At 42.0% G+C, this 25,279-nt stretch overlaps 1 protein-coding gene across 2 annotated transcripts in view; it reads left to right on the forward strand.

Annotated features, from left to right (window-relative positions):
- The first annotated feature begins 1,674 nt into the window (after nt 1-1,674).
- The window catches only part of ss (aryl hydrocarbon receptor spineless), a 33,656-nt gene continuing 10,051 nt past the window's right edge, over nt 1,675-25,279 (forward strand). For both annotated transcript variants that reach the window (XM_020944099.2, XM_086841202.1), the window contains exons 1-4: nt 1,675-2,035; nt 3,852-4,349; nt 16,538-16,728; nt 24,650-24,774. In XM_020944099.2, coding sequence (XP_020799758.2) covers nt 4,294-4,349; nt 16,538-16,728; nt 24,650-24,774 — 372 coding nt within the window. In that variant the 5' untranslated portion in view covers nt 1,675-2,035; nt 3,852-4,293. The remainder of the gene's footprint in view (nt 2,036-3,851; nt 4,350-16,537; nt 16,729-24,649; nt 24,775-25,279) is intronic.

The following is a 25,279-nucleotide window of genomic DNA, read 5'->3' on the forward strand; positions in this document are numbered from 1 at the left end:
ACATAATTGACAGAGCTACATTCTCTGGCAAAAAGGGCAAGGGATTCCTCTCCTGAAGTTGAAGAATAGGTACAGTGAACGCTCGGTCAGTGAAATAAATTTATTAGAGGAACTTATAAAATTATAGCATATTTTGTATACTTATTTATTGTAAATTTCGGCTTGACATTATATACATTCATTTCTTCCTACACCCTATTTAATTTCGTTCTATATTAAATTATAATTATTTTATGTGTTTCTCCTTCCTTCCTAGACTAGAAATTCTTCCAACTAGGGAAGTTTTAGTTAGGGGTGTTCAACTGTATCTATGCTGCAATAAGTCACGTATACGCAATGTTGACCTGATAAGTGGTCCTAGGAATCAAATAGCTGGTTTCTTTTATTTTTATTATATTTATCTATTTAATTTCGTTCTATATTAAATTATAATTATTTTATGTGTTTCTCCTTCCTTCCTAGACTAGAAATTCTTCCAACTAGGGAAGTTTTAGTTAGGGGTGTTCAACTGTATCTATGCTGGTATTGGGGCTTATATAAAATTGACTACATTTTAATAAAGTATATTAAATAAATAGTATATTCTAAACGGACTATGTTAGGTTACTTTTTCTATTACTATTTTTCTATTCTATTTGTTAAGAAATTTTATATTTCCTTTGAATTATATTTTATTTTACTTAAAAATATTAATGGGTCTCGAAATATTTACATATTTAATGGGTTTCGACTGCATGGCGGCATTATCCTTATAATGCTTACGTAAATAATCTAAAGATTTCCTTAAAAGTACTGTACCCTGTAAGAATTTAAAGGGAATACAGAACAAAACGTTAAGAACCATCTGTGACATGCGGTTAAAAGGCAAAAGCGGCATATGGCCAAAACATGGTCATATCCCTCCGAATCCGAACCCGCATCCCAGTCCAATGGGCTTCTTGAGTGCGGACATTTTGGCCGCCTAGAAGATGTGCGAATATGATTCTTGTTCTGGTTTCTGGTTTCTTGGCCGCGGTCTCTCGCCTCTTGTTGCCTTTGTTGCTGCTGTCATGTGGCACACGTGAATAAATCATTCGCGATAAGCGCGAAGTGAGTGCTCATGTTTATGGACTTAATGGCTTTGGTCACACCAAATAAAATTTGCATTCCAGCCAAAAGGGAAAACCTATGAAAACCCGGCTCAAAAGAGTTTAAATCAAAAGAGCGTAGAACGAAAGCGAGTGAGAGGGGGAGGAGATGCAATGCCTTTGAGTGATAGCGGGCACTGATAACATTTAATTACCGCCTAATTAATTAAGAGATGAGCGATGAATCGCCGAAATCTCGTCTGGCAAGGGTAGTGTACAGAAAAGAGTCGGCACTAGCGTGTGAGAACAAGTATACGCCCCCTATGCCGGCTCGAGCTCAATGAGTGAGTGAGAGCGAGACAGCGGCTTCCATGGCTGCCTTGGTTGGTCGTTTCCTTCCAGGCACGCACACAACGACGGCAGCTGAGTCGGAACATTTGGCATTGGAACACGGAACTCTCCCTCTCGCTCCCACCACCACGCGATCGTTCGTGTTGCCAGGACGACTGGAAAGCAGGCCACAACACACACAGAGCCCGTGTTCCGATTCCGCAGTGTTCCTCCAGGACTGGTTTTCATTTCGCTCGTTTCACTCTGAGCGCCGTTCAGTTGCTATTGGAATCCCAATCCCATAACGTTTACGTGGTGCAACGCAGCAAAGTATGGCCCGAAAGAGAGCCAGAGAATAAGCCTAAGTCTGAGCCTGAGCAAAAGAGATGGAGAACTTGAGCCACCCCGTGGAGGGTAGAGTGCAAGCGAGAGAGATGGAGCTCAAGTGTTTCGTTTCAAACGCCTGCGTTCCGCTCATTTTGGCATTGTTCGCTGGCTCATTCACTCGTTTCTGACCGTTTCCAGTCGATTCACGTTTTCAGCCTGCCAACTTCATTCAGTTGGTTTTTCGATTTCGATTTTTGAACGTGGCCGCTGCTCCCTAACGGTTGTTTCGCCGTCGCCAGATACCCGCCAAGGTGCGTGTGTGCTCGAGTGTGTGTGTGCGCGTGCGAGTGAAAAGAGTGACGGAGAAACAAAAGCGAAACGCAGCACGCGATACCCTGTACCTGCAACCTGCCGGTGCTGCTGCTGCTGCAAGTTCTAGACAAGCTCACGCAACAACGGCAAGACGAAGGCGCCGGAAGGAAGCGAGCGGAGACAAGTGCAAGTGCAGACTGCCGGCGGTCATTCACTTTCCCACCTGGCTCCTAGCTCCTGGCTCCTGACTCTTTGTTCCTTGCACCTCCCACGCTGCCACTGTATGTGTGAGTGTGTGTGCGTGCTTGACAAAATGTCACTTTGACAGCTAGCCTCTGATGATGGCGCCTCTGCCTCCGCCGCTTCCTCTGCCTCCGGCTCTGCTGGCGTTGATCGTGCCGCAAATGATTTGCGTGCCGTTCTTGCGTTAGCGCTTTTTATTCCGTGCCGATTTTGATTTCCTCCGTTGCATGCGTCGTCATCGCCATCGCCCATTGATAAACCCAAGAGCCCAACCAACAACAACAACACCCAAACACCACTAACAACAACAACAATAATAACAGCAACAACATCAACAATTCCACAAAAAAGTGCAAGTGAAAAAGCAAAAGTGCTGCCAAAGAAAATGAGAACCAAAACAATAATAAACTTAGTAAATTGGCGCTGCCGGAATTAAAATAACAACATGAAGCCAATTTGAAAAGCAATTGAAAAAGGATATTTTTCAGCATGGGGGAAATGCCAAATGAATTTGTTGCAACTTTCAAGTAGCTTTCAAACTAACATTCACAACTGACAGGAAATACAGAAATGTTTCAATTTCATAATTAAAAATAGAATTCAATCAAGATTCGAAAACTTCAAGATTGAAAAAATGTAATACACCTTCTTTAAATTACGTTGTAGTGTTTTATTATTCTAATCAGAACAGCTCTTGTAATCAAATAGTTGACAAACCTATTTATTTCAATTGGATATATAATAATCTCTTATTATATACTATATTTTATCATTTAATTTTGTTTCTATTAATTCTTCCCAGAAAATACACTGCTGAAATACATACTATTTTCTATTAAAAAAAGATCCGTTCAAGCCGGCGGATTTTAAGAATTTTAAAATATCTAGAGCTTTTTAACAAACATCACATTCTAACCAACTTTCGGAAGTCCAATTTTGTACGCCCAAGCAGTTTAAAATTGAATCATAAAATCAAATCGGATATAATGCTATTTCGATAAAAAAAAAACAACTCACAACTAAGCCAAAGGGTTAATTTCAATTCGGAAAGCGGTTCTATGTTAGTTTTTTTTAGATCAATAAATCTGCATACTAAATATAAAGTTTTAGCTAATTCAAATTTTTGTCGATTTGTGAAAATTTTAGCGATGTAGCCCCTTATCTTCTTTTGAAATATTGAAAAAATTATGAACATTTATTTTTTGACCGGAAATGGATAGAATGAATCTCCGGAATATTCTGATCAAGAATATATATGATTTATAGGGTCGAAAATGACTCCTTCAATGTTAGAAACTTATGAATTTTAATATCCTGTATTGCTTGGGTTTCATAATTTAGATATAAGATCAATAAGTGACATAAACCACACAGCCTTCTTAAATATTTTAATATAAATTAGTCTATATCTGGGTCAAATCTGAAATAATTTTGAAAGGCCACTTTGAAACGTATACCTTATTGGGAAAATCTTGATCCCAATTCGTAATGCTGCAAATAATTCAAATAATTCAATTCCCAGCCTTTTTCAATTGCTAAATCAGAGTTTCCCATCGATTCCCCCTCATATAGCTCCATCCAACTGAAACTACAGTGCAATACAAAAAAAGAAGCGCGAGAAATGAAAAAGCAAACAAAATGTAAGCGTGATGATAATTAAAAATAAAATACAAAAAGGCAAAAAAGAAACGAAATTTACGCGAACCGAAACCGAACCGAAATCCGCAGCAGGATCTCTCTCCGGATCTGATCGCACCCGGCTTCTGGCTGCGCCTCTGCGCGAGTCCGTGTGTGCGAGTGTTTCCCAGAGCAAGCCAAATCAATAAATAAAAACCAATTACAAAATAATACAAAAAAGAAGAAAGAAAAACAAGAAACAAGAAGGAGGGAAAACAAGCTGCTGGACAAGAGACAAGCAAAGGGGGGAGGCTGAAGACAACGAAAGAATTGATACGAAAAATAATAAGAGTAAAAATCATTCACCACGGCGACCATAACGAACTCCGCCCTAGCAATGAGCCAGCTGGGCACCGTCTACGCCACCAAGCGAAGGCGACGCAACGGCAAAAGGTGAGTACCAAGTATCAGTCCCAGTCCCTATCCCAAGATACAAATACAGATACAGGCAGCGAATCAGATACAGATACAGAGATGCAGATACAAATGCACAGCGGGAGGCGGATGGCTAAGGACTCGTGGTTTGGGGCTCTGTTATTACTGAAAGATTTCAATCAATGCGCGTGAGTGGCTGCGATTGGCTGCACTTGCCACTTACCCACTTGCCACCTTGTGGCGCCACCCGCTGACGAGCCGCTCGTGGCTCTATCAATCTCTCCTCCTCCGCCGGCTACTGGTCTTTTTAACCATTCCCCAAGATTCGATTATTAATGATCCGCAGGGTATTTGTTGACAAATCACCTTCACCATTGACTCTTGACTCTCTTGACTTTGGCCCTCGGGCCGGGGGAATCCCCTTTTGGTCGCCCTTTTGCCGCAAATTGATTTGCATTATGCATGCCGTGGCAGGTTACCGTGAAATTACAGTAGCCGCGCATTCGATGGAGATGATGATGATGGCCATGATGACCATGATGACCATGATGATGATGATGGCCGCTTTCCCCGCGGGCTGTTCGCTGGGGGAGATCGGAATCTGCCTGACCCAAGGTGCACATAATTTCTGATAATTTTGTGTACTTAGCCGCTGCAACAGCACCAAGCATGATGTTTTCAATATATAAATATACAAGAAGACACGCATTACCGCGAGCAACTCTGGTAAATATGCCGCTCCAGCCACGCCCCACCTTCAGTTGGTTGCGCTCCATGCGCTAATGTTTGCGACCCCCATAATCAAGGCTCTCCGATCGAGACGCACAGATCAGATGCAGTGCATCATCGAAAGCCTTGAAGAGTGAGGAAAACCAGGAGCTAAAAACTGAATCGATTAGCGATGCATTATCAGTGTTAAGGCGAGGAATGAGGATCGATTTAGAAAACAAGATAGAGAATGCGAATGGGGAAACAATCAGTTTGAATTATTGACTTTATTAGCCAAGACTGGTGCAGGTATGTGATTTTCATAGTGTTTGAAGTTACTAAATTATAATATCAACTCTAGACGATATTAGAGTGTTTTTGATATTATAAAGTTATTAGCTTAAAATCTCAATTCAAGTACAAGGTTTACATGTCGCAACTTTTTAGACGTTCTTCTTTTCTAAATAGTTTCCTTGAAGATTTAAATTGCCTTATGCAAATTCTTATATAAAGCTTATTCGATCAATGAGTTCAGTATAACAATTTATAGATTCACTTATCACAAACACCACTCATTTTTCCCATATAAAACGTATAATATTTGGTCGTATATGTCTTAAAATACGTATATAAGAATATAAAAAATTCTCTTTCAATTAAACCCGCTGACTAAGAACTTCCACTTAATTCGTTTCACCATCGACAGGCAGTGGCATAATTCGCGGTTCCTTCTAGCTTGATTACAAAAAAACAAAATTAAAAAGAAAAAAAAAACAATTACACTTTACTGCAGTTGGCAAAATGAACAAAAGAATAAAAAAAAGAGACCGGGGCTTTCGTAGTGCCACCCCGTTTTGGACCCTGACTGTGGGCCTGGCTCGGAGCTGACACCGAACTCTGCCGCGCTCGACTGACGCAAAATTGTCACCTTGCCTCTCCCTGCTGCAATGCACACCTGCAATTAACCGAGGGGCAGGTCGAGGCCGCACTCTTTTTTTTTTAGGTAAGGGTGCCGAGCTCTGCGGCACCCCTCGGATCATAGTTTTTTGTTTTTTAATTTTTTTAATGAACTGATCAAAATGTGCTCTCAAGAGCTTCCACCTAGCTCAGCTCTGCTGTTTTTTACAACATTTTAATTGAGCTCATAAGTGGCCGGGAGCAGCTGCCCTTTGTTTTATGCTCCTCGTTCGGCACTACTGCGAATATTACGCATACGACGCATTGGCAGGCAATGCAATTTATTTATAACATTTGGCCAAGTTTTGCGCCTCGCGTGCAAATATTTTATTAGGAACTTATCTATTCAATTGAAGGCATGAATTTCCTGCACTAAAAAGTTGTTGGTATGAAATAATAATGGATATCAAAATGGATGCAGAACAGGAACAGAACAGGAAATAAGATAGTTTAAAGCACCATATAAAGAGATATAGTTTAAGCGTAATGATTATGCGTTTATTGCCGCACAATTAATTTTTAAAATGTTATAATTTACATAAATTATCTAATTTGTAAATTGTTGTTATATTTTTAGAATGATTTGATATTGTAAACATTTAGTTTGTATTTCCCTAAGCTTGATGCAAGTATCTGCAGGATTTGGGAATTTGTAGTATTTTCCTGTTCTTCCGTTTTTCTTTTTCCTGCTAAATGCAAATGATTTCGGTGCATGGTTTAATTGAGAGGCATTGCATCCGTTTCTGAGAGTGGTTGGCCATTACCACAAGTAGTCAAAGTTCGTCCTGGCTCCCTTAGATCCTGGAGAATGCCTTGGCCCCTCACCGCTGGGGTTCCACTTGTTGGTTGTTATGGATATATGAGTCCTGCTTTTGCTTTATTGATTATCAGCTCGTTGTTTATGCTCTCTATGTGGCAATTGTTGTTATTGTTGTGTGCACGGGTGTATCCAAGTTATTGATTGCTGCAGTTAGTATCCTTTGCAATGCTCCTTTCAAGCTGCATTGGTCGTTGTTCCTTGCTATTGCAATTGCAATTAGCCATGTTGCAGTTGCAATTGTATCTGTTGTTGGTGCCGAAGCCTTTGTGAAAAGGTTTAAAGTTCAAGCGCTCGTATTTTATGTACTTTGATTGAGTTGCAAAACTTGTTGTTGAAGGTAGAAGAATTTTTTCGAGAGGAGGAAGGTAATTACAGAGTTTTTAAAGGGTAATACAAGGGGAAAGAAATTATGTAGAAAGCTAATGAAACTCTCTTTAAGCTTGAAATATTTTGGAGTTGCACATTTTCCCTACATAGCCTTATTTTCAATTAGTAGAAGAATCTATTCTCAGCAGGATACGGTTAATTATCTTTCCTGTAACTGCCTCAACCCCTCCTATCCTCAATCTCTTGCTTCTTTCTGGTGCAAAATTAGTTTTGTAAAATTTTTGATGAATTACCTTTCGGTGTATATAAAGTGTTGTAGTCCCACATGCCAGGAGATCGCTCTTTGGAAAACCGCAGCCCCCTGTGCCATATGTTTTCTCCGCCAGAGACTGGACCCGGCTTTCGGGTTCCCTATCCGCCGACCATATGGCCAGGACCGCTTTCACACACAGCTCACATAAATTCCAGAGTTGCAGCCCAATTTAATGTTGGTCAAACGAGCTGACCAGCCGGCGGGCGATGGCCTGTTGGGTGGGGGAGTCAGTTAAGGGCACCACATGGCCCATGGTGGTGGGTTGCTCATTAGTTGCGCCTGCGCCTGCGTCTGAGCCTGAGCCCTTTGCCAGCGGTATCGGAGCCAGTTCATATGGGGTTAAAAGTATCGCGACTAGCGGGTTATTCTTTTTTAGTTAATTACCCCAGAAGAGGGGGTGTCGGAGATCGAAAGATATACTAGTATACCAAGCGAATGTCATATGCCAGCGGTTATCCTTTTTTAGACGTTAAGGAAATATTGTTTAAAGCTCCTTCTACAAATAGAAGATTGCTGAGCCAAAGAAGACAACTAGAATTCAAATTCATTAAAGCTTTACCCTATCTTGCAACTGCGAATACATTGAAATCTAAGCTTTTTCATGGACGATTTTCTATTGGGGACGCCATGGAAAATGGCTTTAAATACTTTGCTACCGTCTTTGGTTAACCGTTTTCCACCGCCAGTCCGCTTCAGTTGCTTGCCGGCGATTATCCATCCATCTATCGGTGTGTGTGTACCTGGCGGGTATATATCTGTTTCCCTGTCCCACTCCCACTCACTCACCTGGCAGGCTGGTGTGTCCGTGTGTTGGTAATTAACACCATTGCGTAATGCAGCGTATCGAAGCCTAAATAGTGCTGCTCCATATGCCAAACTGGGCGGCAGTGGGCCCCTCGAGGAGGTGGCGATATCAGCCATTAAATGCCGCTGTCTCATTCCGGGGCAGCTGCTGCTTTTATTTTTTTTTTTGCTACTTTGTTGCCATTTATGGGACCAGGCCGGGGCCCTGGCATCAGTCATGTCGGGAGGTGTCGAAACGCTTAGAGCCTTACAAGCGATTGGGTTCGGATTTGTCGGGCTTTCTGTCTGCCAAGCGGATCAGGATCACTGCCTCTCCGGGATCGGGTGAGTGTCAGTGAACCCGGAGGGGGGGGCAAACGGAGCAACCACTAATCCATAATGCACCGAAAACTCCTTTGGGCTGACCACCTGCATTTGGCCAACCCCGAGGGCCTAGCCCAGGTTAGTCAGCGAAAGCAAAACAAAAGAATTTCGAGTTAACCCAAAGCGTCCCATTAAAATCCACCACCAGTCCAGCAGCAGAAATAGGACTGCCAGCACCAGGAGAAGGACCAAGAACCAGGACGCACTGTTGCCTTCTGCTTTTGTCGAGTGTGCGCTGAAGTGGAGCGCCAAGGGGCTGGCCAGGATTGCGGGGTGGACTTTTCAGTCGTCGGAGAGGTGGTGGTCGTAACAAACCAGGCAGGTGATACTTTTGGTAACCTTTCCCTGCATGATATCCTGGCCAAAACAAAAAGGACTCGTTTAACTCTGAAAGTGAGCTTACAAAAGAGTGTGATAGCTCAACTGAAACGGACTTCTAATGGCACATATCTCGTAAACAGTATCTGTACAAATCATTTGAATAGTATGCTAATTTTATGATTTAAAGTGAATAGCAGCATAATTACTCTCTCTCTCTCTCTCTGATAATGTAATAAATAGTTGAATTAGTTGATGTAATCACAGCTTGCATTACGGTAATAAAATTAATAGCACATTTAGAAGCTTAGTTAAGATCTTATGAGCTGCAATAAATCAAATTGTCACTATTAATACTCATTTACACTTTCTAGCAACATTTATGGGTAGATAAAACTTTAAAGACTTAAAATATACTATAAGGAAATGATGTTAAACAAGAAAGGATACTAAGTTTAGTTAGCCGATGTTTATATACACTTGCAGTTTTCAATTGAATTATAGGGTGATATCAGAAATCGATCAAAACTAAACTTAACACATTCTTTGAATAAAATTTTTATATGACAATTTTTTCGAACAATCAAAATTAATTAATTAATTTGAATTCGGAAAGCGTTTCTTTGTTAGTTTTTATTAGATTTATAAATCTGAATACCAAATATAAAGTTTTAAAATATTAAAATTTTTGTCTGACTGAAATAATAATACCTTTGAAGGGGTATAAATAAAGGTTCAACTTGTTGTCATTTATTTCAACATTTTTAATACTTTTTTAAGGACTAGACCTTGAGGTAACAAGAAGCCTTTGATCTAATACATTAAATTATAATTCATACTCATTAAGGGTTTTTATTTTTCCACTTTTTGTTTATTATATTCTTTACTTTAACTAAGCATTAATGACTAGGCACTTTTTTCTATAGAAAATAGTTTTATTTTTGTCGCCAGTCCACTTTAAAGCCACTAATATTGTTAATTAAGATGTACGATTAATTTGTTTTGTGTTTTCCCCTTATTCATTTCGATTGGGATGCCAGCGGCATATGAAGTTCCAAATATATGTATGTATATATAATATTTAATAATTATGCCGGTCGTCTAAATGATAAATGATAAATGCCAAAATGCCAAATGCGCATCATTAGCGGCACAGTAGCCACTGTGTTGTTGGTCGTATTTTTATTTTGTTTTTTTTTTTGCTTTTTTTTGGACTTCTCCAATCCCGCGCGCCCCACTAAACCAAAGGCCGCGCCCACCACAGAAGGCAAGGGGGTTGGGAACTCCGCCCCTGGTTGCCTCCCCTTCTTCCCCAAACCCACACCCAGTTCCAGCCCAACCCCTGCTCTCTTCCACCATCCCTTTCCGCCTTCCTTTTTGGCGTTCGCAGCTGTCAAAAGGTTTTCAAAGTTGCCTTTGCCCGGCGCTTTGATGTCGCCCCCGAGTGTGTTCTGTGTGTATGTTGTATCTGTGTGTGGGTTAGGGGGTGTGTGTGTGTGTGTGTCAGTGGTAGATACATTTTTTTCCCTCGACTGTGTGGAGCTCCTTTCGGTGAGAGACCAAAAGAGATTCCGCTGCGCGAATCGCAAAAATGTTTAATCGATAAAATAAATGAGTTGCCTTTGCCACAGTTTAGTTGTTCTTGTTCCTATACTTCCCCTGCTGACTGTTGTTGTTGTTGTTATTTTTGTTGTTATTGTTATTGTTGTTATTGAAGTTGCTTTTGTTGTTGTTATTGTTGTTCTCTGTCCTGGCACAGTTGACGTTATTCTTGTGCGGAACTTTGTGCCGCCTCATAGAACACATCTAGCCCAAAGTATTAAGCCAAGGTAATCGTTGGGGTCCTGACAAGGGTAATCGTAAAACTAAAAACAGACACACATTCATTGGCCATTATAACCGTAGTTTTATGTACTCCACACTACAAGAATGTATCTTATGGATACCAAAAGCAAAGCGTAGATTATAAAGCATGCAGGGAAAAGCCAACTGGAGTTTGGCGATGGGAAAACTGTCGCCGTTGCTGGCCATAGATCAAATGAGATTGCAATTGGCGGTCCCTCTCAAGTTATCGATAACATTTATCACTTCATTAAGCGGACGGAGCGAACATTCCGCAGCCTCTGTTTGTACAATTAATATGCAAATGAATCCCCAATGGGACTCGAACTCGGATAATGTGGCATCATCGCATTCGAAATATGCAAATAATGCGTTTAACAACTTAATTCGGTTCACAGTCCATTCAGAAGAAGTGTTTCGCCCCTCTGACGATTAGCGCGGGCCATGAACCCAAGAGCCTGGGACCTGGGATTCTGCAAAAGATTCTCACTTCAGAGGCTTTTCTCGCTCGATGCACGGTGAAAAATTAAGGGATCTTATGATCTAAGAAATTGTATTTGATTCGGGATAATAGCTGAGGTTATTAGGGTTTTTAAGGGATATCTTTGAGGTATATTAAAACATATATATGAGTAATATTTATAATCATATGTGTATTATGTGGAATGTTCTTTAAACTCAATGGCAGAATGGCAGCTCTTATACCTCATGTAAGAAGTATATTAAGGATGACTCAAGTATCTTAAATTATAACATATATAATTCCATTGAAATATGTCGGATGTTTCTGTAGCTGATGCTTAAAAGCAATTGGAATTAACCCCATTTTTGTTTCCTGTGCATCTGACTTCTGTCTGTAGCTCCTCCAACTGGAATTCACTTCGTCCTGCCCTCTTTTTAGCCAACTTGTTATCTTGACAGAGTTGCGCGATCGTTTTGTAGTCGCTTTTGGTTTCAGCTACTGCCTGGCGATTCACTTTTCTCGCTTTCGGGTTGACAAAATTAATGAGTTGGCCACGCTGTGAGGTGAGGCACCTCCTGCTCCTGCTCCTCTCGCGCTCCTCGTTAATTTTAACAGCTTTGGGATGCTGAGCCTCAAATTTATGCGTGAATTTGGCGCAGATCCATTAAGTGGTCCATAGATTAGGTGGCTCCCTTTGCGGCCTGCTAAGTGGCTGGGCCAAAAAGGCAGCAACACGGTAGCATAGGAGCAGCAGCAGCATCATGTTGTTCGCCACTGACAGCTTCCTTAAATGGCGCTTAACGCGGTGTTGTGTTGTGACATTTTCATATATATAAAATCAATTAAATGTGACATTTTCAGACCAAGATGAGAGGGGTGTTGCATTGCACAGTAGCCACAGTAGTCGGTCGCAGGTGTGCGGCATCAACAAGTGGCCGCCTTTCGGGGGAGTATGTAAAATCAAATTAGTTGCAGTAAAAGTGAGCGATGATGACCCACAATCCCGCCGCTGTGTGTTGTTTAGAGTTTTATTTTTTGGACACGCCACTTGGCGAACACTGAATGCCAAAAGGGTTGAGCTAGTGTGAGGGGTTGGTGGAGGGGAGGTGCTCAGGTGTATTTAGGGGGCTGGGGGGCTGGGGGGCGCACACCTATCAGCTGCAATGGCGGCACGCAGCTCTCGACCAACACGCATAGGCCAAAGTCAAAAGAGCCAACTGATGAATGAACGAGTGTCTGGTCTGCTCTACTCTGCGTGTGTGTGTGTTACTAACGGTGCTTTGCTGCGATTTTGGCGCCAAATCGAGCGTGCTATGATCAACAACAACAACAACAACAAGAGCCACCTGAACACGCTGCGTATGCGTAATGCTTTGCATGCAAGCCGGCAGAAAAAAAAACAAAAGGGAGTTGAAGGCGTAGACAGCTGAGCTGGATGCCATGAACTCACGTGCCCCCCAAAGGATTGCGTGTCATTTGTTTATAAACACATCATAGAGGCAGCGGGACAGGGTTCACTGCCGGGGATTAAGCAACAATCGACACCTGCAAATGGCAAATATACATTTGAACGGAAAGTTTTTCAGTCAACTTGTAAAATTCTCAGCAAATTGAAATCCTTTCTCTGTGATGCACAAAAATATATATATTCGATTAGTTATGATGACGTCAATATAGTTTATTTTTAGTAACATTTAATGGGAATTTAAAAATATTTTCTGTTTGGTTTTAGCTAAATTGAAGTAAAAGGATATTCTTTGTTATGATATTTTTTATCATTTGCAAATCGTGATAAGTAAATCAATTTATTTGTATTATTACAAATATGATGAGAAATCATAGTGGCTGCCAGGGAGTAGGTTTTAAGAGATTTTATCAAGTGTCGACTTAAGTAAATCGATAGAAAATTAGTAAACACTATCTAGTATAATTATAATTTTGTATATTGAGTTCCAAAAGGGTGAGGAATATATGTCATTTTACTAATAAGAACATGTAAACTTTTTAGAGTTTAGTTTAGTTTATTGTTTAGTTTGTCATTAGCAAAATAAGATTGGTACTTGTTCATTTACACGCGGCAAACAGTAAGACATAATCATGACACCTTTTATTAACATAGAAGTTTCTTTTAACTTAGATATTTCAGATATCTTTAATATATCTCATTATATTATCAACTGATTTCAGCTAATTCTATTCTTATTCTATCACCCTTTGGTTTAATTATATTTTCTTTTACTCTGGCTTATCTTTATTGCCCCGGACAACAAAAGGTGGGCGTGGTGCGTCGGGATTTAGGGCTTATATCGTAGTCGCTGGATCTGAGGACTTTGCTTTGTCGTGGGCTGGGCGAGACTGCAGCCTTGGACCTTGCAATTTGTGTCAACCCAATCGCGAGACACACTCACACACACTCACTCCGCCCCTGGCCGCAATCCCAGAGCTACTCCCAGAGCTATTCCTCCAGCGGTCCGGCGGACCGGCGGACGAGGCCCCAATCCCAAAAGTCGTCCGCATTGTAATTTCTTTAAAAGCAATTCATTTCATAATGGGAAAAGGAAAGAAGAAATGCGAAGAAGAATGCCGAATGGGGGGGAGTGGGTATGGGAAATGGGAAATGGGGTGGCGGCGGAGTTGGAAAAGCAACGAAAATGGCGAAAAATAATACATGGGGAAAAATGTATAGAAAGGACGACGAGAACGAAGACGATGGCGTCGCTGAAGGAGAATAAAAATGGCTTTTTGGGGCTGAAACTTTCGCAAGGAGCGTGGCCCAACACACACATACACTCCCTGCAGTTATCCTTTGTTGGCTAGGATTCCTCTCTACACGTACACACGCTCTCTTTTCGCTTTTTTTTTTTTCTCTATTTCTCTTGACGTTTTTATGGCCCCCAGACAAAAGGTTGAGGCACCTTTCACCTTTCCTCCTCGTCGCCAAAAGTTCTTTTAGTTTTTGGAAAGTTGTTTATGGAATTCATTTTATTCCCACTGCTCCAGCTCCTGCTCCTTCTGCTGCTCCTGCTCCTGCTGCTTTGCCCTTGCCATTTGGTTTCCTTGGACTGCTATAGATAATAAGAAAATTATACATTTTATGCCGCCAACTTAGGCGAGAGACAGAGGGGACTTCAGCGGCAAAACAAAAAATAATACACCGCATTGCCCCCAATTTGGCAGGGGCCTCAATTTGGCTTTGGATCGAAATTATTTCTATGTCGATTCCTTTAGCTAATTCGCAGCCTTGACTCTGGCGTCCTGTGGTGCATTCCGATGCGTCTAACGGTTTCGTTCATCAATATAATCATCCCGCGATCCGTTCGTTTATCCTTTTTTTCATTATTCTTCCACCTTCTCTTTTTTTTGGCCCAGACACTGATCATTTTCAAATTTCTTCATAATTGGCTATTCATTTCATTAAATGAGTTCTTTCGATTGCTCCGATTTGAAGGTGGAGCAGGAATGGATTGTCCCACGTTTAGCGTCGATTTGCGAGGACAACTGTTTATCCTTTGTAGTCTGTGGAACAGAGGGAATCCTTATCTGTGATCCTTTTATCCTAGCAGCTGGGCGAGAAGTTGGCATTCCGCTGGACAAACGGACAACGCCTTGGTGGCACGATAATGGAACTGGGATTGGGAGCACTCCGATACCAACTGGGGGATTATCCGTACGTCCGGCAACCGGCGACAATTTGAGGCAACATGTTGTCCAGTTTTGTGACATCAAACGGACATGCCACTCACAATTACCTAGGATCCTGCACCACCAGAAATAGGGAAGAAAAAACAGTCCATTGGACGAGGTCCGTTGGCCAATTAACTTAACGCGACAATATCCTGCAACAGTCCGCGTCCTTTTTCCGCGTCTCGTGTGTGTGCAGCCGAGCAAAAAGGTTTTTCCAAATAAAACGCGACACACAAAAACCCCAACGAGAGAAACACAACAAACGACTAAAAAATTTGAAAAACACAGTGACAAAAACAATGCCACGCAAGGTTTTGGCCATGGAAGGGGTCGTCTCATAAATTACAACAATAATTATATTTAATTACCGCAATTAGCTTTGTAATAATGTCAATGAAAATGATGAGACGAAATATGATTAAAAAACTAACACAATAGGGAGGCAAAGGGTGGATCCCTGGAGAATGCATCAGCTCGTGGTGAAAATCTTAAAGAACTACCTTGCTTATCCGCTCATGGCCATGGATAATGATGGATTAGCGGCGAAGCTTTTGAGCTAATCCCATTTCCATTCCACATACATACATATACCCATCATAAACGGATTTTGCATTTATGAGACCCCCGACCCCGATCCCGATCCCGACCCCGATCCATTCAGCATTTGGATTTACAATGGCACTGCAGACGGCTCCTCCAGGTCGGGTTCGGTTGTCGGTCCTCGAACATTTTATGACATTTAATTGGAGTGGCTCCAGATTGCGGTCGGACTTCTGACTTGTGTCTGGATATATCCATGCATATTCCCGTTTATGATTTGATTCACGGAAACTGTTAGTTAGAGGTGGAGTCCGCGTAATGGGGCCGATTATCTTGCTGGAATCGGAACAGGGATTTAAAACGTGCCAATACGCTTCATTATACATCATTATATGGGACTAGAAGAGTGGGTTTTGAGGTAATCATTTAGATTTTGAATTATGTTGTATTTGAAATAAAGTTATCATTAGGAATATTAGGGTTTACTTTAGCATTAATTAGTATTTCATAAGTTGATCATATTTTAGTACTAGTATAATGTATTGAATCTTTAAATAAGTATATGGGTTTGACTAAAAAATACGATTAAAAGTATGATTAGATATCTGGATTAAAAATTTAAAAGCCTCTTTTGTCAGTCATTAATAAAAGAATATAGTGGCATATAATAGTAGATCCCTGGTGCAATTTACACACTTCCTATCGATCGACTAATCAGCGGATTAAGTGGGCATGGCTAATCGAGGGAAACTACCCCAGATTGGATGAGCGTAGTCCTTGAGAGTTGCCGCAACCATCTGGGGGGAGGATTTAAGGTCGGTCTGTCCAGGGTCTGGGCTATTACACACTTTCGGGTAACGGATAAGTGCAATTAATAATTTTTGACCTTTTCAAGTTCATGCCGCCTCCGCCGTTTGCTGCCAGCTGACGCGGTCGAGCCCGAGCCTTTTGCTCGACGCTCGGCGTTCTATTTAGGGAGCCACTTTCCATTTATGCATGAAAATTGTTTTTAATTTCCCTTTCACTCATTTTTCCTGTTTTCTTCTCTCTACTCCTCAACCCCGCAGCCTGAAGCCGCCGCCCAAGGATGGCGTCACAAAGAGCAATCCATCAAAGCGGCATCGGGAGCGCCTCAACGCCGAGCTGGATCTCCTGGCCTCGCTGCTGCCCTTCGAGCAGAACATCTTGAGCAAACTGGATCGACTGAGCATTCTAAGGCTGTCCGTTAGTTATTTAAGAACCAAAAGTTATTTTCAAGGTGAGTTCTATGTTAGCTATAGTCCGCGCAGGGTGGGCATTGGAGTCACCCTCAACTGGGTCTCACCAGGACCTCACCTGGGCCTCCTCCTTACCATTCGCCATACGGCGCGTAACGATTTTGGCCTATTAAATCGATTATGCCGCGTCCAACGGAACTCTCCATTCTGGGTTTGGTTGCTCAGTCTGCGGCCCAGACCCAGACCCAGAACCAGACCCTAAACATGACTCATAAATGATTCAAAACTAATTTCAACGCCGCGCCAGGAGGTCCTCTCCTCTCCTGGCCAGTTCCACAACTCAGCGGCTGAGTTGAGCTGGCCAGGACAGACAAACACACGCACGTGCTGTTGACGGATTAAGGAACAGTCAGGAAGGAAGCAGCGAGCTGCAAAGGAACTGGGGAGCGGTCTAACATAGCACAGAGTCGAGAAGGGCTAAAAAAATACAGAAGAGAAAATTAGGGGCGAAAAAAAAAACTGTCGAAAAAATGTTGCTAAACTGTGAAATTGTAATAGAAATAAGGGGAAATTCTTTTTTAAAGGAATTTTAATAAGAAAGCAACCTATCTTTAAAAGCCGAAGTTTTATATATCCTTGCAGTTTGCTGTTTTATAATTTAATCGACCTGAAAATCAGACATAACAAAGCTTAAAATATCTATCTTAACTATGTTTTCATATGACAATTTTGCCGATATATCAAAGTTTAAAAGTTTTATAACAAAGTCAAAAACTCAATAACTTCAAATCGGAAAGCATTCCCATGTTAGTTTTTATAATAATAATAAATCTGCATACTCAATTTACAATTTTAAAAAATTGAAATTTTTTGTAGATTTTTGCAAATTTTAATGATGTAACCCCTTATCTTTTTTAAAAATTATGGAAAAACTTTCGAAAATTTATTTTTTCCCTGGACATGGCTAGAATGATTCCCCTGTTAATGCCGGTCAAGAATATATATGATTTATAGGGTCGGAAATGATTCTTTCGTTACAATCATCTGACTAAAGTTATAATACCCTTGAAAGGGTATACAAATACCGAGGGAAAATTTTGGTTTGTTACCCTTATTTTCCGCAGTGCATTTGGCATTGTCTTCAGCTTAGTCAGTCGGGAGTAGAGCCAGGAGCCGGAGGACCTAACATATGTACATATCTACCTCTCTCAGGGGTGCTTTATTCTAGTCCGGACAGCCGATGTGTGGGCTGACCTGAGGGGTTGCTGAACGCTGCGGCGGGACGGGACACTACAAGGGGTCAAGATATTTGTATAATTTAAATTAATTAAAACAAATGCAATAAACTCTCGGGCCTTGATGGCTTGATTAACGATTCGTCCGCCCGGGTTCGTTGGCATTTCGTTTGCGTTTCTTTTAATGACCAAACAAAACAAGAAACAAAAAAAAAAACTGAAAATGAAAATAAAGAAAATATTTAATTGCTCCTCCGCGTTCGCATTTAGAGTCACAAAATTGGCAAAGTCCTGGAGCGGGGTGAGTGTGTTGATATGACAGCTTTAATTAAGCTTAAGTGCAGAATTAAGGCTTCAATCCGATTCCAATGCCACCACGGGACTTGAGAGAAATCGAACTTTGGCTGAGAAAAGGTAGCAAACTCGAGTAAATATTTTGACAATTAGCGGTCAAGCGGAGCTCAGCGTTAATTGCACTCGCAAACTGTTGGCTTAGAGGACGACAGCAAACACAAAGGAGCAGCCGCTGGCCACGTGCCTCTGGCCGCTTTTGTGCATTGTGAAAAGTCAATATAAACATTAGTTTCCTTTTGCCAAAGGTCTGCAGGACCACGGCACCTCGCAGGACAACGACGACGACGGGTTAATGGACCAGAACCGTTGCGGCGTGTGCCCCGGTGAGTGGCCCTTTTCCCCGACCCCTCACCCAGGGGTTGTCACAAAACACGGCGCACACGGGGTCAACGTTTGTTTTCCATTGCGGGTGCCGTACCCGCCGATGTTTTCGGATATTATCGGGATCATTTAATTTACAATTAGTGTTTGTTTGCCCTCCGAGCCCATCAATGGTCTATGGATTCCGATTTTCGATACATATACGCGACGTGTGTCGCTCATGGATTACCGGGCGGAAGCACTCAAGACGATTAAAATTGATTAGATGTCCTGGGGGCAGGAGCAGGAGGAGGATGCTGCTGGGAAAGTTGGATACACATGTCTATTTTTTTTTTGGGGGTGCCTTCCGAGGACTCCTTGTACTCAGAGGACCATCTGCAGTTGCTTGACCCTGACTTGCGCAAAAAAAACTTGTGCGCCCCGAAAAACCGAAAACAATACGAACGAGAACCGAACTGCAAAATGTTCTCTATACCCGGGAAAAAGAAAGCAGAGCTTCAGGGTTTTCTGAGTTTCAGAGTTTCGCTTTTGCATTTAGCTGTACTAGCCTTGCGGAACCACGCCCCTTTCGCCCAACCGCCCCCCGATGATTTAGTAATTCTCTTTCTTCCTCTCACCCCCCAGCCATTTTTTCGAGCTTTGCCGAGTGCTTTTCCACTATCTCTGGGTTTGGTTTTGGACGCAAACTAAATAATTAAAGCGCGCTGCTAATGGGCCATTGTCTTGGCCCCGAATGCGCAGGGAGTGGGAGTGGAAGTGGGAGTGGGGGGAGTAAGGGTGGTAGTAGGATCTGTCAGGGGGCGACTGCCCATAATTGCCAAGGGCTAGCTCACCTTTTGGCTCACCTCCCGGCTAGTGGCCATAATTGTTAAGACGCGCAATTTCTACATTTTTAATGCCCCTTTTGAGGAGGAGTGCTGTGCGGTGTCCCTGTCTTTCGACGTCTGCCTAATTGATGAGTTGCGTAATTAAGTGCCAACGAAGAGGTTGGAACAATTGCTGAAACATTAGTTGTTATGACCCCTCGCTCCCACAACATCTCTCTTTCGATATTGATAGTTTCTGCTTTTACGATTATTATGCATTCTTTTCTGTTTGCTCTCTATTCTTTTTTTTGTGGGAGTCCACACGCTACCCTCTAAACGCAGCTTTCCACCACCACCTAGCCACTGTTCAACCCCCCGCCGGTGGAGCTAATGCCATTAAAATGGCAGTAAAATGTGGCCCATAAGCAAATTGAGTTCCCAAGAACCAAGTTAAGCCAAGTGCTCGCTTGAATCCCCCAGAAGAGCGGTAGCTGCCTTTAAGATTTGGTAACTCGAGATGGGAAAGCATTTGCATTTTGCATTTGCGTTGGCCGACATGGGTTCCCACATACTTTTAAAAGCGGACACTGCAAAAAACATTAATTTTAATATTAATAAACCCAGTTTTAGGGCACTATTTTTGGGATTCAAAGAGGATTCATTAAAGACTGACCTACTCAACACTTTAGTTTTAAGCAATTTAAATTCAATATTTAGGATTGTTGGATGGGAATGGAAATGATTAAGAAGAATTCTATGCTATGGCTAAAGCTTTAAATAGTCGCATTCTTTGAATCGATATAATTTTATGGAAATTTCTTCGAAAACTCATTATATAAAAATCTCATAACTAAGCCAAAAAATGATTTAATTTCCATTCGGAAACCGGTTCCATGTCAGTTTTTATTAGGTTAATAAATCAGCATACTAAATATAAAGTTTTAGAAAATTGAAATTTTTGCCGATTTTTGAAAATTTTAATGATGTAACCCCTTATCTTTTTTTCAAATTTCGAAAAATTGTTTACAGTTTTATTTTTTGACCGGACATGGCTAGAATGATTCCCCTGTTGAAGCTGATCAAGAATATATATATATATATATATATATATATATTTATATATTCACAACTTTTCGAGCTTCTGACTAAAACTATAATACCCTGCAAGTTATAGCTCTTAAACCCGGTTTTAAACAATCTCAATTAATAAAAATCTTTATAGTTTATATATTTCCCAGTGCAGAGCCAATAATATAATAGATTTGCTGGCAAATCATGTCGCCATTACTTTTGACTCAATGGACTTGGCCTGGCAACTGGTTCTCTCTGCTCAAGGTTCGTGGGAAGCGGCAGAGTTGTGGCAACCTGTTAAGCGTATTATGAATGAACATGAATCTTTGGGCGGAGATGTGGTCTTTGGAGCATGGGACACTCGAGCCGGGTGGCCTGCTGCTTAGCAGTCAGTCAGTCAACTAACGATTAGTGGCCAAGACAAGGTCACTTGGTCAATCAATCTGCTGGTCCTGCGGCTGCTCCTCCTGCTGTTCCCACTGCTCCATTTTCCACTGAGCCATTTATGCTATTATCAAAATTGCCTACAGGCATTCGCTCTAAATTTGACGGGGCAAAGAGGAGGAGGCCAAGGCTCAGTTCTTAACCTATAAACATAGTGAGGCGGTTAGAGCTCCAGCGGCATTTGGCCAATTTTTCGTACATTGTAACATGACTTTCGTGCGTTGCTCCAGTTAAGGCCGCCTTAACCCCTCGTTGCCGGTGTGCCGGCTCAGAAACCAGACAATGAATGGGTCGCAGGCGGACATGCAATCAGTCAGGCGATGGCTACGGCTATGCCGATGCACTTGCTCCACGTAGGTGTTGCTTTTGTTGCTGTGGAGCGATGTGGTGTTGTGGCCGTGTTGTGTTGCCCAAAGGCGTCGCATTGTCACGCCGGCCGAAAGCTCAGCTGTTTCCATATACCCATGGATACGGAGATATACCTACATGGCTACGGGGATACATATAGCACCGCGTGCATTGGCAGACAACATTGCGTGACTTACGTAGGTCGACACCCCCTTTTTCCACCACCCTCCTCCCCCCAGTTCCTCCTCTTTGCCAAGATACAATGTCTAGGGCCTAGTTCAATTTAAAGTCCAATAAACGATTTGGTCTCTTTAAAATGGTAGAAAGAACTTGAACTGTCTATAGGGAGAGTGTAATTGCGCAGTGCGTTGGAGTGTCAGGTGTTAGGAATTAAAGCCGCAAAGGAACCTTCTTGGAATTTAATATATATAAGTTTATGGAACAAGGTTTTAAAGGGAAACTAAAGTAAACTCCTTAAAGTGCCTTAAAGCAAGGATATTCAAGGCAATCAAGGATATTTTGTGGCTATTTTTGCTTAAGCTTTTAATTAAGATGTTTTAAGACAGTCCCCAATAAATATACTGTTTAAATCGTTCCAGTATCGTAGCATTGTCTGTAACTTATTTATTATTGATTCCTTTTTGTAAAGTTTTCATACAAAACTGCTCATTATTTTTAATAATAGTCAAACTTATTTCCAAGGTACTATATATTATAGATTGTTAGAAATGTACAGAGTAAAGAATAACTAATGATTATATTTAAGGTACAGAATGAATGCGATATAGATAAAGGAAATATAAAGTAGACTTAAGTATATTTGAGCCTCATCATTTAATTAATTGTTTATAGTATACAAATACATCAAAGTATTATTTTAATATAGTTTAATAATACATAGAAATCTATTTAATGTTAACGTTTATTAGAACACATTTTAAATCAGTGCTTAGAGTCTGACAGCTCTATTATTGGTATTTATTTATTATGCCTCCAGTGAAGCCTCGTTGCAACTTCCCAGTGCCCCATGGAGGTGCCTTCTATCCCCGCCGTTAGCTGTTAACCTTTTCCTTTTGACCCACAGGCCGCAGTAGGGTGCAGTGCATCCAAAAGAGGCGCTGTCACTCCTGACAGCTGCTGCCAATGGTGCCGCTGCTGATGCTACGGGTATGCTTTTCCGACACCAACGCTGTCAGTTTTCCAATCAAATCCGCTGATGAGTTTGACATTTCCATGACATATTTGCTTCTGTCGGCACGGAAAATGTTTGCTAAAATGTCAGAGAATTTAAACTTTATTTATTATTCTGCGCCAAGCCGTGCCACCAGCCAGCTGGGGCACGCCCAGTTGCCGCTCCATCGCCAGCATAATTGAAGCCGTTCCGGGAGGGGGAAAATGGCTCAGAGGAGAGCTTGCTGGAATCGGAGGTGCCGTCAGTGCAACGTCATTAGGGCGAGTATCTATGTATCTTTTGGGTCTTCTTTCGCTGCCTTTTCCCAACTGGTTTCGCTGTGGCTTTTCTCTCTCTCCGCTTTCCTCCACTCTCTGGCCACCTGGGTGGGGTTTTCCTCGCCACCAAAGCCGCCATTTTATGTGTGTGTACATCATCGGACTCTCCGCTAAGTAACCCGCACCTCGCACCACCGCCAGCCGAGATTTTGCGCTTTTCCGGGCTCACAGCTCAAGATTTTCATCCACCGTCGTCGCTGCCGCTCCGGCATTGGGTTCACGGTGGATGGTCGTCCGTTTAACGACTCTCCGGGGGTGGCTTCGCCAAGATGGAAGCGCGCTGCCAGCGAAAATGAGTTGGGGGAAAAACAGCAGAGAAGCAGAGGAGCAGCGGAAAAGCGGAAAATGCGGAGAATTCGTCGTAAATTCGGTTTATTCGCTGAGTAATAATACATTGTAAGTGCAATAAAAGCGCCAGGCAGATTTTGTAACTCGAGACAGAGTCAAAGCAGGAGCCCCAGCCAGAGTCCTATGCCGAACCCAACCCAAATCTCTATCCAGCAGAAAAAGAAAATAATTAAATGAGTTTATGCACGTACAAAAAATTAAAATATACAACCAGAAATAATAAAAAGCAGGGCCGCGAAATGGAATGAATGTAAACTGAGCCTAATTAAATTATGAATAATTACGGCCGCGTCCTAGGCCAAGTGGCTGTAAGGGATCACGCCAGGATTACACGCACATGATGCAATTTGTTTGTGCCCCATTACGGGCCCAGAGGCAGTCGTCGGAGCTGGAGGGGAGTGGCCAGTGGCCAGTAACTATTTGTTTTATCGCACTTTCGCTAAAATGAACAATCTTTTGGGCCAAGAGGAGCGAGCGAGTGCGAGTCACTTTTGTTAATTTGATAAAAAGGCCCAAAAAGGCCGAGATTAAACCCAGGCGACAAGGAGCTCCAGTTTGCGGTCAGGTCAGAAGTGGATCTGGTTGGGGGAACGCTAAACCTGCTAATTGAAATTGAAGCCGGACTCTGAGAGTTTTCCCCGCCTGCTTAGGGGTTGCAATCGCAGGACGTGGCTGGACTGTAGGAGGAGGAGGAGGAGGAGGAGGAGAGACCCTTTTCCCGAGGCTTGCCATGCGTAAATTAAGTTTTTCCTCAGCTCCTATCCTAGCCGCTGTTTTATTTCTCTACAGCATTTTTTATTTTACCCATTTGCGATGATAAAAATCATAATTTATGACATCAGCTGGCGTGGCATAATTTTTGGCCAAGCCACCCTCCGGCGCCAGCCCTTCGAAAAACCTTTTACTAATATTGTGTAAATATATGAAGTTCCATTTCTTTTATCGTTTATCGCACATAAATCAATTTTTGTGACAAATTTATTATAAAAAGAGACCTGCTCGGCTCCCACCAAATAAAACTCCGCCGCTAAGAAATAAATAAACAAAAGCAATGGGGTCGGCCGAGGGGGGAAGAAAATAAAATGAAATTTTCCTAGGCAAAATGGCGGATAGGTCTAAGGCTCAGGGGTGGATAGTTCAAGGATATAGCTGGAGATGGGGCCCAAAAGGGGCGAAAGTTCCCATAAAATATTACAATGACACCATAAACAATTTTTAGTACTTTTGCCAAAGCCGTAAATATTTATTGTACGAGTATTTTTCGGGGAGCCCTAAGAGCCAGAGACACACACAGTATATGATATATTGGGTATTTTTATGAAGTTACTATGGTTATGCCTCCCAAAAATCCGCGCAGGGGAAGGTGAGTTTGTAAAACAATTGAGTGGCTTATTTATGGCCAAGCAATTTCCTCAACTTTATTCAGTTCTTCTAAGTGAATATCAAATATTTATGGTTAATAAAATATCCAAAAATTCCGCCACAACTAAAGTATTTCTCGCTCTTTCTCTTTTGTCGACTTGCAGTTGTTATGCATAAGGATAAGGAAGAGAACGGAGTCCTGCCCCACATACACGCACACGACGGCTACAGGACACGGGAGCTGGGAGCCTTCGAGCACGGCCTGCTGGATGGTGATATGTTCCTCCAGGTGAGTCCAACTGCTGACCACCAATCGCCTCGATTTGTCTTCATCAGTGGCTGCTTGATGGCTTTATTGGCCAGGATACGTGGCTAGACCGATGGATGGATGGATATATGTATGGTTTGAGGAGCGGGGCATAATCAATCAGCGTCTTGTTAGCCGGCAGAGTTTCCATTGATAAACGCGGAGCACGCAATCAAACGGGGGAGGGATACTCTCCCCAGTCTTCGATTCCATCATTTGTAATTGTCTGCAATTAATAAGGGCTCGAATTGATTAACGTAATTGAAAATTGGTATTACACTGACAAGTTAGAGGGAGGAAGAGGAGCTGCAGAGTCACGACTTTATAGGTTTTAACTAGAAGCATCAGTAAAACCTTTCATTGAATATTATTTTTTATAGTTAAATCTACTGTATTCCCATCAAATTCAAATGAAAGTTACACCTGTAACCCAGTTCTAGCCTAAAATCAGAGCTCAATTAGTTCCATTATCGCCTTTTAACTAGCT

This window comes from Drosophila serrata, unplaced genomic scaffold (assembly GCF_035046125.1).
Source record: "Drosophila serrata isolate PLE 108 unplaced genomic scaffold, ASM3504612v1 contig_110, whole genome shotgun sequence".
In the NCBI taxonomy this organism is placed as follows: Eukaryota; Metazoa; Arthropoda; class Insecta; order Diptera; family Drosophilidae; genus Drosophila; species Drosophila serrata.